The following is a 17,803-nucleotide window of genomic DNA, read 5'->3' on the forward strand; positions in this document are numbered from 1 at the left end:
TCACTGCAGGTTACTAAGAAGTTATCTAAGAAACAGATCCTTGGATGTCAGGTCTAGAGTCTTCCCTGGTTCATGCTGTTGTCTCTTGAGTCACTTAAAAGATTAGAATATTGTAACAGTTTCTTTTCTTTTTCTTCTTCTTCTCCCTGCCCCATATTGTAACAGTTTCTTTTCTTTTTCTTCTTCTTCTCCCCGCCCCCCTCTCCCCACCAAAATCTCATGCATAACACCCTGTCTAAATGGTTTCTTTGTGTGATATGCCCCAGGCTTTGACAAGAAGTTCCAAATCAAACAGAACATGATGCCAGGGAGGCGAGTACAACCTTCCTGGAAGGGCTGGGTATGCTTTTCCAAGGCATACATTAGAATCCCTAAGTGAAGAGACACTGGTCAAAAGCCTGTCTCCAAAATAAATGAATAAATGTTATAAAATAAGAAGTAAACAAGACAAAAGACTGTAACCTTTTGGCACTAATTGAGGATTGCAATCACCCCTTAATAAAAGTAATTTAACTATTAACCTCTGTAATTCTATAGACTAGAATTATGTTGGAGAAGTTAAAAAAAAAAAAAAAAACAAATTCACTAGCAGAATCATTGACATCTGCTCAAAGGAAGACTATATATGAATACTGTCATTAATATAAAGATCTGTAGCTGTTTGCCTTTTTCTTCTCATGGACAGTTAAGGGTAAAAGTCCGACATGAGGGTTGCATGAAAATAACTACACCGTAAATTGGCTGAGGAGCTTAGGGCTTCCTTAGTGAGTTATATAAAGTGATGAACATGCCCTACTCTAATTTTTTGGTTCCTCATGGAACACCCCACAAGAATACATACACTTTGCCAAGAACAACGTTGAGAAGGTAAGAAAGCAATGACACTTGGGAGAAGAAAATATAAAGATGAGAGGCTTTCCTTCCCCTACTCTCTTTGAGAGACTCACTCCAAAATACCCTCTTACCATTTATTAAAGTATCATTTTCTTAAAATAGCAATTTCTAAGAAGAAACACTTCTACTCAAGGAATAGGTTGTTACTTTGACAGCTCCTGCCTAACTCCATCAGGTCGCTGACCTCTGCTAGGAGCAGTGCACCCCCAAAGTGGCTCCCACATGACTAGCCTCACCCAAAAGTATGCCCACAGCAGCTGTGTTCCAGCCACAGCAGGAAGGCACATGCAGCCCACACAAGGTGACCCTGGAATGTCTGGTTCTGATGACCAAGAAGGACTGCACTTCCAGGCCTCACTGGACACCCTTTACATGACACAATATTCTTCAAGGCTGGAAGATGTAGCTCCTCTCCCTAAAACATAGAAACAAACATAGAGAATGAGAGAATGAGGAGACAGAGGAATATATTCCAAACAAAAGAACAAGACAAATCCTCAAATAGAACTAAACAAAATGAAGATATAAGCACTCTATCTGATAAAGAGGTCAAAGTCAAGGTCATAAAGATGCTCACTGGATTCAGGGAAAGAATGGATGAAAACAGTGGGAACTTCAACAAAGAGAAAGAAAATATTAAAAAGAACCAATCAGAATTGGAGAATATAATAACGGACATAAAAAATACCCTAAAGGGAATCAATAGCAGATCAGAAAATGCAGAAAAGTGGATCCATGATCTGGAAGACAGGGTACTGGGAATAACACACAAGATTAAAAAAATGACAATAGCTTAAGGAATCTCCAGGACAACATTAAGCATAGTAACATTTGCATTATAGAGTTGCCAGAAGACAAAAAAGGACTGAAGATTTATTTGAAAAATAATGGCTGAAAACATTCCTAACCTGGAGAAAGAAACAGACATTCAATTTCAAGAAGCACAGAAAGCCTGAAACAAGATGAACCCAAAGATACCCATACTAAGACACATTACAATTGAATATCAAAAATTAAAGATATAGAATCTTGAAACAGCAAGAGAAAAGCAACTAGTTGCGTACAAGGGAACACACAAAACAGTAGGGTTTTGAGCTGAAACCTCACGGGCCAGAAGGGAGTGTTATAATATATTCTAAGTGCCAAAAGAAAAAAACTATAATCAAGAATACTCTACCCCACAAGATTATCATTCAAAATTGAAAAAGAGGTCAATTTTCCCAGACAAACAAAAGTTAAAAGGGTTCATCACCACTAAACTGACCTTATAAGAAATGTTAAAGGGACTATTTAAGAGGAAAAATAAGTGGAAGAAAATTGTGAAAGAAAAAAATCTCACTAGTAAAAGCAAATGGAGTAAAGGAAGTGGACCAACCACCTATGAAGCTCTTGTGAAGGTTAAAAGACAAAAGTAGTGGGGCGCCTGGGTGGCTCAGTGGGTTAAGCCTCTGCCTTCAGCTCAGGTCATGATCTCAGGGTCCTGGGATCGAGCCCCGCATTAGGCTCTCTGCTTAGTGGGAACCTGCTTCCCATTCTCTCTCTGCTTGCTGCTCTGCCTACTTGTGATTTCTGTCTGTCAAATAAATTAAATAAGATTAAAAAAAAAAGACAGAAGTGGTAAAATCAACTGTATCTACAATATTTATTTAATGGATACACATACCAAAAAAATGTAATATGATGTCACATATGTAAAACATGGGAAAGGTAAAAATATATCATAGTGCCTTTAAAATGTGTTCAAACTTAAGCAACAATTAACTTAAAATAGATTGCTATATACATAGGATGTTATATATAAACTTCATGGTAGCCAGAAACAAAAAACCTAGAAAAATTTTACAAAAGAGTGAGAGAGATTTCTAAACATAGCACTAAAGAAAGTCATCAAGTCACAAGAGAGCAATGGATGAGAAAGGGAAAAGAGAACTATAAAAGCAACGAGAAAACAATGCACAAAACACTGTAAGTATATATGTCAATAATTACTTTAAATGTTGGTAAGTGCTCCAATCCAAAGACATAGGGTAAGTGATAATTTAAAAAACAAGACCCATCTTTATACTGAATATAAGAGACTTAGTTCAGAGGTAAAGACACACACACCAACCAAAAGTGAAGGGATAAAAACAGATTATCCATACAAATGGAGATTAAAAAAAAATACCTGGGGTAAAAATATTTATACCAGACAAAAGAGTTTGTTTGTTTGTTTATTTATTTCAGAGAGAGGGAGTGAGTATGAATTGGGAAGGGAGGGTAGAGGGAGAGAGAGATTCCTAAACAGACTCCATGCTCATCACCCTGAGATTATGACCCAAGCTGAAATCAAGAGTTAGATGCTTAGGTGACTGAGTCACCCAGGGGCTCCCAGACAAAAGAGAACTTTAAAATGAAGATTGTAAAAATGGCAAAGAAGGATATTATATACTGATAAAAGCATCAATCCAGCTGGAAGGTATAAACACTTTTAAATATCCATGCACACAACATGGGAGCACTAAATACAAAAGCAAATTTTAACAGACATAGAGAATTTCACAGTAATACAGCAAGAATAGGGGACTAAAACTCCCACTTCTATCAATGATCATCCAGACAGAAAATCAATAAGGCATCAGTGACTTTGAGGAATACATTAGACAGACAAATATATACAGAACATTACATACCAAAACAACAGAAAACACATTCTTTACAAGTGCATATAGAAGATTCACCAGGACAGATCGCATGTGAGGCCACAAAACAAGTTTCAGTAAATTTAAGAAGACTGAAATCATATCAAACATCTTTTCTGACCCCAAGAAAATGAAACTGGAAATCAATTATGAGGGGGGAAAAAAACCCTAGAAGAAAACACAAGCATATGGAGGCCAAACAAAATTTTATTAGCCAACTAATGGGCCATTGAAGAAATAAAAGAAATAAAAAATACCTAGAGACAAATAGAGATGGAAACACAGTTTTCCAAAATCTATGGGATGCACGAAAACTGTTCTAAGTTTATAGAGATAGAGACCTAACTCAAGAAGCAAGAGAAGTCTCAAATCTAACTTTACACCTAAAGGGCTTGGGTGGCGGGCGGGGAGCCCAAAGTTAGTAGAAGGAAGGAAATAACAATGATCAGGTGAAAAGCAAATAAAAGACTAAAAAAAAAAAAAAATACAGAAGAATATTGATGAAATGAAAACTGGTTCTTTGAAAAGATAAAGAAAATTAATAAGCCTTCAGCCAGACACATGAAGAAAAGAAACAGGACCCAAATAAAGAAAATCAGAATTAAAGAGAAGTTACAACCAACACAATAGATATAAAAATAATCACAAGAGACTACTATGAGAAATGACACACCAACAAATTGTACAACCTAAAAGAAATGCAAGAATTCCTAGAAATATAAAATCTTCTAAGAATGAAACAAGAATAAAGAGAAAATCTGAACAGACTGATTACTAATCATTAGATTGGATGAGTAACCAAAAAATCTCAAGAACAAAAGTTAGAACCAGATTGTTTCACTGGTAAATTCTACCAAACATTTAAAAGAAGTGTTAATACCTAACCTTCTCAAACTATTCCAAAATACTGAAGAAGGATTGCTTCCAAATTCATTCTATGAGGAAACTATTACTCTGATACCAAGACCAGACAAACACTACAAAAAAGGAAAATTACAAGCAAATATTCCTCATGAACATGGATGCAAAAATCCTCCAAAAATATTAGCAAACCACAGTCAACAATACATTAAAAGTATTATACATCACAATGCAATAGGAATTATTTATTCCCTTGAATCAAGGATGGGTCAGTATCTGCAAATCAATCAACATGATATACCACATTAACAAAATAAACGATAAAAACCATATGATTGGGGGAGGAGTCAAGATGGCAGAGAAGTAGCACTCTGAGATGACATCGGGTAGCAGGAGAGCAGCTAGATAGCTTATCAAACCATTGCAAACATCCACAAATCCAACAGGAGATCTAAGAGAAGAAGAGCAGCAATTCTTAGTGACAAAGCATTTGATAAAATACAGAATCCTTTCCTGATCAAAACTCTGCAAAGTATAGAGACGAAGGGTACATACCTCAATATCATCAAAGCCATCTATGAAAAACCCATAGCAAATACCATTCTCAATGGGGAAAAAACTGAGAGCGTCTCCCCTAAGGTCAGGGTAGGGATGTCCACTATCACCACTGCTATTCAACATAGTACTAGAAGTCCTAGCCTCAGGAATCAGACAACAAAAAAATTAAAGGCATCCAAATCAGCAAAAAAGAAGTCAAACTATCACTCTTTGCAGATGATAAGACACTATATGTGGAAAACCCAGAAGACTTCACTCCAAATCTGCTAGAACTTGTATAGGAATTCAGTAAAGTGTCAGGATATAAAATCAATGCCCAGAAATCAGTTGCATTTCTTTACACCAACAACAAGACAGAAGAAAGAGAAATTAAGGAGTCAATCCCATTTACAATTGCACCCAAAACCATAAGATACCTAGGAATAAACCTAACCAAAGAGGCAAAGAATCTATACTCAGAAAACTATAAAGTACTTGTGAAAGAAATTGAGGAAGACACAAAGAAATGGAAAAACATTCATGCTCATGGATTGGAAGAACAAATATTGTGAAAGTGTCTATGCTACCTAAAGTAATCTACACATTTAATGCAATCCCTATCAAAATACCATCCTTTTTTTTTTTTTTTTCCAAAGAAATGGAACAAATAATCCTAAAATTTGTATGGAACCAGAAAAGACCTCGAATAGCCAGAAGAATGTTGAAAAAGACAATCATATCAAAAAATGGGCAGAAGATATGGACAGACACTTCTCCAATAAAGACATACAAATGGCTATCAGACACATGAAAAAATGTTCATCATCACTAGCCATCAGGGAGATTCAAATTAAAACCACATTGAGATATCACCTTACACCAGTTAGAATGGCCAAAATTAGCAAGACAGGAAACAACATGTGTTGGAGAGGATGTGGAGAAAGAGAAACCCTCTTCCACTGTTGGTGGGAATGCAAGTTGGTGCAGCCTCTTTGGAGAGCAGTGTGGAGATTCCTCAAGAAATTAAAAATAGAACTTCCCTATGACCCTGCCATTGCACTCCTGGGTATTTACCCCAAAGATACAGATGTAGTGAAAAGAAGGGCCATCTGTACCCCAATGTTTTTATAGCAGCAATGGCCACGGTCGCCAAACTGTGGAAAGAACCAAGATGCCCTTCAATGGATGAATGGATAAGGAAGATGTGGTCCATATACACTATGGAGTATTATGCCTCCATCAGAAAGGACGAATACTCAACTTCTGTAGCAACATGAACAGGAGTGGAAGAGATTATGCTGAGTGAAAAAGTCAAGCAGAGAGAGTCAATTATCATATGGTTTCACTTATTTGTGGAGCATAACAAAAAGCATGGAGGACATGGGGAGTTAGAGAGAAGGGGGTTGGGATAAATTGGAAGGGGAAGTGAATCATGAGAGACTATGGACTCTGAAAAACAATCTGAGGGGTTTGAAGTGGCGGGGGGGTGGGAGGTCGGGGTACCAGGTGGTGGGTATTATAGAGGGCACGTATTGCATGGAGCACTGGGTGTGGTGAAAAAATAATGATACTGTTATGCTGAAAATAAATAAATTTTTAAAAAGAGAAAGAAAACCAAAGTTGGCAGCATCACAATTCCAGACTTTAAGCTTTATTACAAAGCTGTCATCATCAAGACAGTATGGCACTGGCACAAAAACAGACAGACAGATCAGTGGAACAGAATAGAGAGCCCAGAAATGGACCCTCAACTTTATGGTGAACTAATCTTTGACAAAGCAGGAAAGAATGTCCAATGGGAAAAAAGACAGTCTCTTCAACAAATGGTGTTGGGAAAATTGGACAGCCACATGCAGAAGAATGAAACTGGACCATTTCCTTACATCACACACAAAAATAGACTCAAAATGGATGAAGGACCACAATGTGAGACAGGAATCCATCCAAATCCTTGAGGAGAACACAGGCAGCAACCTCTTCGACCTCAGCTGTAACAACTTCTTCCTAGAAACATCGCCAAAGGCAAGGGAAGCAAGGGCAGAAATGAACTATTGGGATTTCATCAAGATCAAAAGCTTTTGCACAGCAAAGGAAACAGTCAACAAAACCACAAGACAACTGACAGAATGGAAGAAGATATTCACAAATGACATATCAGATAAAGAGCTAGTATCCAAAATCTATAAAGAGCTTAGCAAACTCAACACCCAAAGAATGATCTAATCAAGACATGAACAGAAGACATAGATATTCTGGCAAAGAAGACATCCAAATGGTGAACAGACTCATGAAAAAGTGCTCCACATCACTTGGTACCAGGGAAATACAAATCGAAACCACAAGGAGATACCACCTCACACCAGTCAGAATGACTAAAATCAACAAGTCAGTAAATGACAGATGCTGGCGAGGATGTAGAGAAACGGGAACCCTCCTACACTGTTGGTGGAAATGCAAATCGGCGCAACCACTCTGGAAAGCAGTATGGAGGTTCCTCAAAAAGTTGAAAATAGAGCTACTCTATAATCCAACAATCGCACTACTGGGTATTTACCCTAAAGATACAACTGTAGTGATCCAAAGGGGCATGTGAACCCACATGTTTATAGCAGCAATGTCCACAATAGCCAAACTATGGAAAGAACCCAGATGTCCATCAACAGACAACGAATGGATAAAGAAAATGTGATACACACACACACACACACACACACACACACACACACACAGAGGAATACTATGCACCCATCAAAAAACCCCAAGATCTTGCCATTTGCAACGATGTGGGTGGAACTAGAGGGTATTATGCTAAACAAAATTAGTCAATCAGAGAAAGACAATTATCATATGATCTCTCTGATATGAGAAATCTGAAAGGCAGAGTGGGGGTTGTGGGGGAACATTAAGAGACCTTTAATCTCAGGAAACAAACTGAGGGCTGCTGGGGGAGGGATAGAATGGCTGGGTTATGGACATTGGGGAGAGTATGTACTATGGTGAGTGCTGTGAAGTGTGGAAGCCTGACGATTCACAGACCTGTACCCCTAGGACTAATACATTATATGCTAATAAAAAAAGACAGTGTGAAGCTTCCTCAAAATATTAAAAATAGAAATGCCATATGATACAACAATTCCACTTCTCAGTATTTATAAGAAAATTAAAATACTAATTCTAAGATAGATATATACACATATATATATTTCTACCTTCATTGCAATATTAATTATAACAGGCAAGATATGGAAGCAACCTGAGTGTCCTTTGATTGATGAATATATAAAGATGTTTTATATATATATATATATATATATATATATATATACACACATATATAAATATATTATATATATAATGTATAAAGATGTTATATATATATCAAGATGTCATATATATATACACACATATATAAAACAATGAAATAGTACGCAGCCATAAAAAATGAGATTCTGCCATTTGCAACAACATGGATGGGACTAGGGTGTATTATGTTAAGTGACATAAGTCAGACAGTGTTAGACAAATATGATTTCACTTATATGTAGAACCTAAAAAACAAATGAACAAATAAAACAAGAGTGAAGGAAACACATCGATGTAAGAAATACAGGTTAGCAAAGCAGGGGTGGGGGGCAGGGAACAGGGGAATGAGGTGGAGAACAGGAGGTACAAGCTTCCAGTTCCAAAATGAGTCAGTCACAGGGCCACAAAGTATAGCCTAGGGAATAGAGTCAATAATATTGAAATAAGTTTGTATGGTAACTCGAGTCACAGCGGTGAGCATGTCATAATGAATGTAAATATTGAATCAGTACGTCCTACACATGACATTTATGTACTAATGTATGTTAACTATATTTCAGTAATAAAAACCTGGCTTTGAAATATTCCTTACAATGTTCATTCGAATAGTGTTGGTTGCTCTTATTTAAAAAAATGTAATTGATATATTAGTTTCAGGTGTACGACCTAAAGATCGGATATTGGTATGTATTGTGAAATAACCACTCTGTTCTTGAAGCACTCAATTTGCCTGGGTCCTAAAACACAGCGCCATCTTTGCTTTTGGTTTCTATTTTGTTTTTACCTCCGTCTCGCACAACTCCTTTTCAGTCTCTTTGGCAGTGTCATCGTTCTTTCTGGCATGACCCAAGTGCCAAGGGCTTACTCCTTGCAGCTCACCTCAGCCGTTTAGGACACTCAATCTCTAAGTGGCCTGACACAGCCTCCTGGGTCCCAGCAGCATTTTTGTGCTGCCAGCTGCTGGCCTGGTCCTGTCCTGACTTTGCCTCGAAACTCCAGATCTGAATATTCTGGCGTTTACTCAGCACGGCCACTTGGAAAGCTAGCAGGCATCTCCAATTGAACGTGTCCAAACTGACCTCCGGAGGCCCCTTCTGTCTGGCTCCTTTCCCTCTGTCCCTTTACCAGACTATGACAACTCTATTCACACAGTGGCTCAGGATAAAAACCTCAGAGTCCCACGTGGTTCTTCCTTTCTCTCCTGGGCCACATCAAATCCAGCCACAAATCCTTTTGGCTTCATAGAACCCGATCCTCGTCTATAGGGAGAAGTGCCTACAGCCACAGTAGCCACACCAGACCAAGGCACTTAGCACACGGACTATTAAAACCGCTTCCTGTGTAAGCTCCCAACTTCCTCCTGAGCACCCCTGCCTTTAAAAACCTCAGTCGCATCAGGGGCGCTCCTCTGCTCAAGACAGTCCAGTGACTTCCATCTAATTCAGAATAAAGCCCCGAGTCTTCCTGTGCTCTACTAGGCTTGCCAGTTCCTGTCTCCCACCTATCAGTCCTCGGGCCACACGGGCCACAGGACCACCTGGAAACTGCTGCAGGGCTCCCCCACCCCCAGACCCCTCCTCCCCGCACCCCGCCTTGCCCTGCACACCTCTTCTTCCTGATACTTGCTGCCTGTGCATCATCTCTCTGGCCAGGCCTCTGACTCGCCTATCCAAACCATGCTCCCACTCTGCTCCGTGCACCTTCTATCCTCTGACCCTATGTTACAGGTTGACTTGTGCCCACCAAAAGGTACACTGAAGTCCTACCCGGTGGTAGGGCAGAGTGTGACCTTATTTGGAAATAGGATCTTGGTGGTTGTAACCAAGTTAAGAGGAGGTCCTCAGGGAAGGCTCTGATCCAATATGCTGCTGTTCTTATAAAAAGACACATGGGGTGCGTGGGTGGCTCAGTCAGTTAAGCGTCCAACTCTTGATTTCAGCTCAGGTCATGATCTCAGTGTCATGGGATCAAGCCTCCAGGCTCAGTGGAGGGGGCCGTTTGGTGTGGGTAGGCTGCTTCAGGACTCTCTCCCTCCGCCCCTCCCTCAACTGGCCACACTAATAAATCAATCTTAAAAAATAAAAAAAAGAGAGGCACACACAGAGGGAAATGCCACGTGAAGTTCAAACACACATAGGATGCAGAGCACCTCGTGGCAACAGGGGGCAATCGGGGTGATTCAGCTACAAGCCCAGCAGCAGGAAGGACAGCCAGCCACCACTGGCAAAAGCCAGGAAGAAGCCACGAGACCCAGCGCTGCAGACACAGCTGGTCCTGCCGACACCTTGCTTTCTGACCGCTAGCTTCTGGAACTGGGCGATACTCAACTTCTGTTGTCCTAAGCCACCTGGTCTGTGGTGCTTTGTTTCAGCAGCCCTGGGGAACGGATATGTCCGGGTTAGGATTCCTCATGCTGCTTAGCACTTCCTGCTATTTTTAGCTTTTCTTGTTGGTCCACTCACTGTCCTCCCCATTAGATTATGGGCACCAGAGTTGGGATCTCTCAACCTTGTCCAGGGAGAGGCATCGGTCCTCAGGACTCACTCGTCTGGCCATCACCTAGTCTCTCTGTTGCCATCAAACTTTTCTCGTTTATGACTCTAAGGATGGGAGATTATTTTTTATGTCAAACATATGGGCCAAGATCCCATGTGCTTAGAACCATTATTTGCACTCCTAAATGGTGAGGATTTTTATAATTCTTTTTTCATTATAAGGATTTCTGAGCTAATTTTTATACTCCTTTTCCAAGGAATACATGGAGATGCAAAATGCTAGAGTCCTGATTGAAGATTCATGAGCCTGTGTCTCCCTCCCTGCCTTAATGGTCGGCTATTTTGCCCTGGTATCACAACAAATTCCTGCTGTCCTCCCCGAGACAGAACCTTCCACAGGATACAAAACAAGCCCATGTGAGACCGAAGATCACATTCATTAGCACTGACCAAAGGTCTGGGGTAAATTCAACAAAACAGGAACAAATCCATTTTTATGGATGTATTAACTAAATGAAATATATTAAAACTATTTATGTAAATATTTATGTAAATGAAAAGCCAGTAAGGGCTTGGGCTTTTATACTCTAGTATGTAAGAACAGCAGCACCATATGAAGAAACCCGGTGGGGACAGATTCCATACAAATGCTGACAATCCCGGGCTGGATGCCGGACCTGACTCTAAAGGGGGTCTGAGCTGTTTACAGTCTCAGTCCCTCACTTTCATGCCTCCTGAGTTGCAGGTGCCTTTCTGGCTATCATCCTTCATGAGACAAGATTATACTACTTCTAAAGATGTTAACAACGCATTTCAGATTTAGGCAAGGCAAACATTACTGGGGTAGAACCAGATGTAGAACCAATATGTGCTCGCAGGGTAACCTTCTACTATCAGAAGACCTTTTTTTAGAAATGATCAGAAAAACAAAAGGCAGTGGCCTGAGCTAAGTCATGGGCCTTGGGGCTGCGGTGTGTGCTCTGCGATGGACTGGGTGCACCTGGGTCTAACCTGCCCATCAGACTGACTCTGGACGGCTTCTATATATACATCCGTCTTTGGCTGGTTCCTGGCCCAGCCAGCCATGTGATCACTCAAAACAAAAACAATTATTCTTTTTTTTTTTTTTTTTTTTAAAGATTTTATTTATTTATTTGACAGAGAGAGATCACAAGTAGGCAGAGAGGCAGGCAGAGAGAGAGGAGGAAGCAAGCTCCCTGCTGAGCAGAGAGCCCGATGCGGGGCTCGATCCCAGGACCCTAAGATCATAACCTGAGCCTAAGGCAGAGGCTTTAACCACTGAGCCACCCAGGTGCCCCCAAAACAATTATTCTTAATGGGTTTAAGAAAACATGGGACGCCTGGGTGGCTCAGTTGGTTAAGCCTCTGCCTTCGGCTCAGGTCATGATCCCAGGGTCCTGGGATGGAATCCCACATTGGGCTCCTTGCTCGGCGGGGAGCCTGCTTCTCTCGCTGCCTCTGCCTACCTCTCTGCCTGCTTGTGTGTACTCTCTCGATCTCTGGCAAATAAATAAAATCTTTAAAAAAAAACCCAGTTACATAATTTAATGAAGCAGGTATACTTTTCTAATTATGGATTCAATATTTTCTTGCTCACAAGTCTACATATACTTTTTAAAAACAAAGCTACAGTACTATTAGCACACCTAAAATGTACCCATTATTTCTTGTAAACTAGCCTTTGTGCTCAGCTTTCTCTGTCTCGCCAAGGTTTCTTGTTTTTATGAATCACATTGGGCTTAAATAGAGACTAGCGGATTCAGGCAGTTATTTGCAATCATCCCCGAGGTCTGGACACATACTGGCTGAGAAAGACCCAGGAGGTAGTGGGCGGGCCTGCCTCCTGGCCCTTGGAGGGAGGCATCATGGGTGTACTGTATAACCAAGCATATGGGCTATTGTAAGTTATTTTGTCTGGCCATCTCCTGACCTAGTTTAAAAAAAAAAAAAAAAAGAGAGAGAGAGAGAGAGAGAGAGAGAGAGAAGATACCAGATTCTGCATTTCTGGCACTTGAGCAGTCACATTCAAGGACCTGCCAGGAGCCTCTTAATAGTGATTTTTACAATGTGACCTCATGCCAGCTCCTCTCTGGGCAGAGTACCCCTTGCTCCTGGGACAGAAGCATTGCCCAGCTTTGATTCAGCAAGTCTCTAGGGCAGGAGGGTCCTCACCTCAGCTTCAAGCCCCAGGACCATCTTGGCCTTCACAAACTAGAATATGGTTGGGGGGGGGGCACAAATGCCTCCAGTTTCACGGGAAATTCAGGAACTGCTGAGGATTGAGTAGTGGATAAAATGTGAGCCAGGTTGAGGTGATTCCAGAGTGAGGTTGCATAATAGCAAAAGCTATTCAAGTAAAACTAAGCAAAAATCGCGGCTGTAGCGGAGGAATTCTGAGGGAGGTTCCAGGATACCAGGATGTACCAAGGGCCAAATGTACTATACCTGTAAATAACACTGTTTGAATAAATAATGGGGCCAACCCAACAAAAATCTAAAGTCATATATCAACATAGATACAAGAATACATACACACAGACACACAGACACCGACACACAAATAAAGCCTGACCCTGGTTGTGAGTCTAAACAACGGGGTAAGCCCAGGGGAAGCCCACACTCAAAAAAAAGTCCAAGAGGCACTAGGGAGCCCCTATGCTATACAAAAATGCATTTTCTTTATCTTTTCCCTATCAGTTAAGAAGTGCTAACAGCGGCTGGATTTTTTGATTAAGGAAATCTTGCAAGATTCAACCCCAGGGTGGTATACGAAAATAAATCAAGGACTGCCGCGGGAGGAGGAGGACACTTCGAATTTTGCTAAAGAATCAGCAATCGCCTTGCTGGGATCCTCAGAAGCGGAGATCCGGGGAGAAGGCGCGCGCGCAGAGGTGGCAGCGAGCCACCGCTCCCTGCTCCGGCCGCCGCCTCCCAGAAAGACACGTTGACACTGGGGCTGGACCAGGCGCTGGCGGGGGATGCTCGGTTTGCCCGCCAAGGGCTTTCCAGGAGCATCGGTGCGTTCCTAGTGGGGACCCTAAGGGAAGGGGTCGTGGCCATCGTTCCCGGGGGAGTCCCGAGGTGGAGAGGAGAGAAGAGGCAGGTGCACCGGGCAGGGCCAAAGCCGAGCCTTGGAAGGTCAAAAGTTAACAGAAGGAGCTGGCTGGAGGACGGTCGGCTGCGGGAGGGTGTTGGTTGGGGATCAAAGCTAAATGAAGGCACAAACTGGGTAGTCCCCGCCCAGGGTCACTCACTTTCCTCGAACGCTTCGTGCAGGAGCAGAAAACCAAGCAACAGCCAAACCTTCATCTTCAGGGCAAAGGGCGCACGAGCAGAGGTGCCGGGACCGTGGTCGGCGGAGCAGCCGACAGCACCGGGCAAAGGCAGGGGCGCAGGGGGGAGGCGGCGGGCGAGGGGCGTGTCGGGGCGGGCGTCTGGGGCGTCTGGAGGATTCGGTTTCATGAGATGGAAACCAGTTTGGGGGAAAAGTTGAGTTTTTCTTTTCTTTTTTTTAATTCAACGTTATGTGACCTCTCCTGCCCCCTAGCGGAGCAGTGGAGAGAGGCGCTTTTTCGTGCGCGGAGAGGAAGGGGCTAAGGGCGAGATGTCCATTACAACAGTCATTTCTTGAATTTCTCCACCTGGGCGGTTCACCAAGTTTATTGACTTCAACGAGGCCCGTGTAATCCTGTAGGTACGGATGGAGTCTTATTTAACCATAATTATCCAAATATCACCAACACTCTCAGGCAGCGCCAGAATGCCCTGTAAAAAGTGCCCTCTAAATATTTTTTTATTCCCAGGTCTGTCCCTTGGGCTAACAAGACCATTGTCCTCAGCAGTTTTTGCTGTTCCTCCGTATCTGGCCAGAAAGGGGCTCTGCACCCAGCCCTGTTTCTTCTGGGCACCGGCATTTTTTCAGCTGATGAGATGTTAAAATCCTGGGGTTCCCAAATGTGGAAGCCGGCCTTCCATTAGAGGGATCCACAGTAGGCCAGCTCCTTCCTTAGTTTCCCAGCAGAGGTTTTGGAGAAATAACTCTGGCCTTTTTGTTCAGAAGTCCCCTTACCGTGCAGGACACTCAGTTGGGTGTATGGGAGGGGCTGTGCCAGAAAACAGTTCCAAGTAATAGCATCAGTGCCTCTGGGTCTCCCAACACATACAACATATCTTTCTGGGGTGCCTGGGTGGCTTGGTTGAAGCATCTGCCTTCAGCTAGGTCATGATCCTGGGGTCCTGGGATGGAGCCCTGCATGGGGCTCCCTGCTCAGCAGGAGCCTGCTTTTCCCTATCCCTCTGTCCACACTCCCCCTGCTTGTGCTCCCTCTGTCAAATAAATAAATAAAATCTTAAACAAACTAACACATCTTTCCTTCTGAATCAAAATCAGTACCATGGGCTTCTTTTAAAAGTACTATCTCTATTCTCCCAGGAAGCTCCTCAGTTCTAGCAAACTCTTCCCCAGCCTTCAGGTTGGAACCCAGAGAGGTTCACTGGTGCTCCATGAACCCTTCCGTATGCTTCTCAAAGCATGCCAAGGACGTAAGTGAAAGGAAATAGTTTGGCAAACCAAAATATCCTCAAATGCTCCATGGTGTAATATAAGCTACTAAGAGTGGCGAAGTTGAGAGGGGTGAGAAATCGTGCAGGTTGGAGGAGTGATGGGAAATCTCGGGCTAGGGCTCGACTTTGGAAAGCAGAGGAGAAGTGAGGGGGCAGGTGTGCCTCTTTTCGGATTCCTGGGCCAGTTCTTGGGAGAGCGGGGACCAAAGCACAGAGCAAGACCCGGCCAGGCTGGAAAGGTAGTTTGCTATGGGAGTAGTGTGGGAAGGAGACGGAAGCAATAGCAGGTCCACAGAAGGCGGGCTGTGGTGGGGTGGAGAATTTAGCATTAATGAGCCCCTCTGCAGACCCCTAGGATAGGTTTCTCAGCTTGCAGACCCCTATGATCAAAGCAGCTTGCAGGTACAATCCCCCAGTGAGCAGCAGGGTCTAGACCTCTAGCCCACTTCATTCCAACATTACTATTCAAGCGAACTTGATTCAAAATAACAGGAAGGGGACTTTTCCCTCAACACTGAAGGCAACGAATTCAGCACAAACCAGTATTCATCAGCCACTTAATGCCCAAGGAACCAAGAATTCCACCTACCATCACCAGCTCTGGGGCCAACGTTGCTCCTCCTTGGGTGCCGTGGAGAGAACAGTTGCCTGGGAATACGGGAGACCAGGGTTCGGGTCCTAACACCGCCGCCACCTCCCAACTCCTCCCCCAACTCCCGTTCACCTCTCTAGATTTAAGCTCTCTCCTTGGTAGAGGGAGGAAACTAGATGATTATTTCCACATGTGTCTACAAGGTGTTTGCTATTATGACGGTGGAGACCTCATTGCTATCGTACGGAGTGGATACCGTGAAGACAAGCATTTGAACCACCATAATGGGATGTGTCTCCTTGTGGGGAGCACACACAGGAGTGCTGAATCTGCCTGGTCTGCCCCCACGGAGATCCCTTTTCATGGGGACTCCACGACGTTGACAACTTCACTCTTACTGGGTGTCAGAGCCTGGGTTCAGTCTACATCTCCTCTCCCCGACTCCCCATAGTCGCCAGGCCCTGCCTGGTCTACCTGCTGACTGCACCAAGGCCACCCCTCTTTGCTGTCATCCCTCGCTCCATAGCCTCCTTGTTGGTCTCCCTGCCCCTTCTTTTTGCACCCCAACAATTCCAGCAACCACATCTGTCTGTACAGTCAAATGCTCTACCACCAACCACATCTGTCTGTGAATGATACTCTAAACATCTAATGCAATGGAAACTCTTCAAAAGTCCTCTGGGAAGGCTGAAACTCCCAAGTTCACCGCCTTGCTGGTCTCTCTGGATGCCTCCCTTGGTGCCACTCTCTGTCATGTCCTCCACACTACCGGCACACCGCCTTCACCCGCCCCCAGGCTTCATTGTGCGTTCGCCGTTCCTGGGACTCCCTCTGCCCCAAATAGCCCACTCCCCTGTTACATACCTGCCTGCTCTCTCACCACACCCCAAATCCTGGCCTCTCTTGCCCTCCAAAACTTGGCTCAGATCTTGTCTCCTCCCAGCTGGGCTTCGCCCTTCTCTCATAATGGAAACTTCTATCACAGCATTTAGAACAAAAGGCAGAATTTAGTTGTGAATCTAGCTATGCTTCTTTCTCCTGCACCCTTCTAGGAGTTCAAAGGTAGGAACTGTGTCTTATTAAATTTTGTATTCCATTACCAGTTTCTGGAAAGTAATCATTGGTTAGGAACTTATTCTCTTCCAGGCAGGGTGTAATCACTGTTTCTTATTGATCCAATCAACAAGCCTATAAGGTAGCTTCTGTTGTTAGTATTGTCCCCATTTTATAGATGAGGGTGCCCAAAGTTAAACTTGTAGCTAAGTCATAACCCAGGTTCTGCCTGACTCCCAGATCTGTGGGTCTAACCCCTCACTCTACTCGCTAAAATGAGCTGCTGAAATCACTACGGATAAAATTTGTCCAACGGGGCCTGCCCTATAAACTCGAGATACCACTCAGTTGTCTCTCTTAAGCTCCTGAGACTAGCAGTGAATACACCGTGACTTGCCTCAGTGTTGCACAAGACGACAGGGCAGCCAGATGAGCGGAACTGCACATCCTTCCACGGAGAGAGGAAAACACACACCCTGTTCCCCCTTTTGTAGGAGCCGGAAGAGCAGGTGGCCATGGAAGCAACCATTAGAAGAACACAGCTATAATTTTAATGAATTGTTAAGAAGCCGAATGCGGACTGGAATGAAGCTTGAGAATCTCCTGGAAGCCTCAGACTCCAGAAGAGTCCAGATTCACTCAGGAGCTCTTTCCATCACCCCTGCGGGTTGCTGGTGAGGAAGAGCAACCAGATGGCCCCACACAGGAAGAGTCTTGGCATTAACGATGCACTGCACTCAGTAGCTCCACCTGTGTTTTCTTTTTTAAAGAAAGTTTTTTTTTTTTTCTTTCATTCCTCAACC

The 17,803-nt window shown here is 43.2% G+C and overlaps 1 protein-coding gene across 1 annotated transcript in view; it reads right to left on the reverse strand.

Moving 5' to 3' along the window:
• PDGFRL (platelet derived growth factor receptor like) overlaps window positions 1-14,273 on the reverse strand; it is a 68,112-nt gene extending 53,839 nt beyond the window's left edge. The window contains exon 1 of the mRNA XM_059156267.1: window positions 14,047-14,273. Within this exon, the coding sequence (XP_059012250.1) occupies window positions 14,047-14,254 (208 nt within the window). The 5' untranslated portion in view covers window positions 14,255-14,273. The remainder of the gene's footprint in view (window positions 1-14,046) is intronic.
• Window positions 14,274-17,803: the final 3,530 nt, after the last annotated feature.

The sequence above is a fragment of the Mustela lutreola genome, chromosome 18 (genome assembly GCF_030435805.1).
Source record: "Mustela lutreola isolate mMusLut2 chromosome 18, mMusLut2.pri, whole genome shotgun sequence".
NCBI lineage: Eukaryota > Metazoa > Chordata > Mammalia > Carnivora > Mustelidae > Mustela > Mustela lutreola.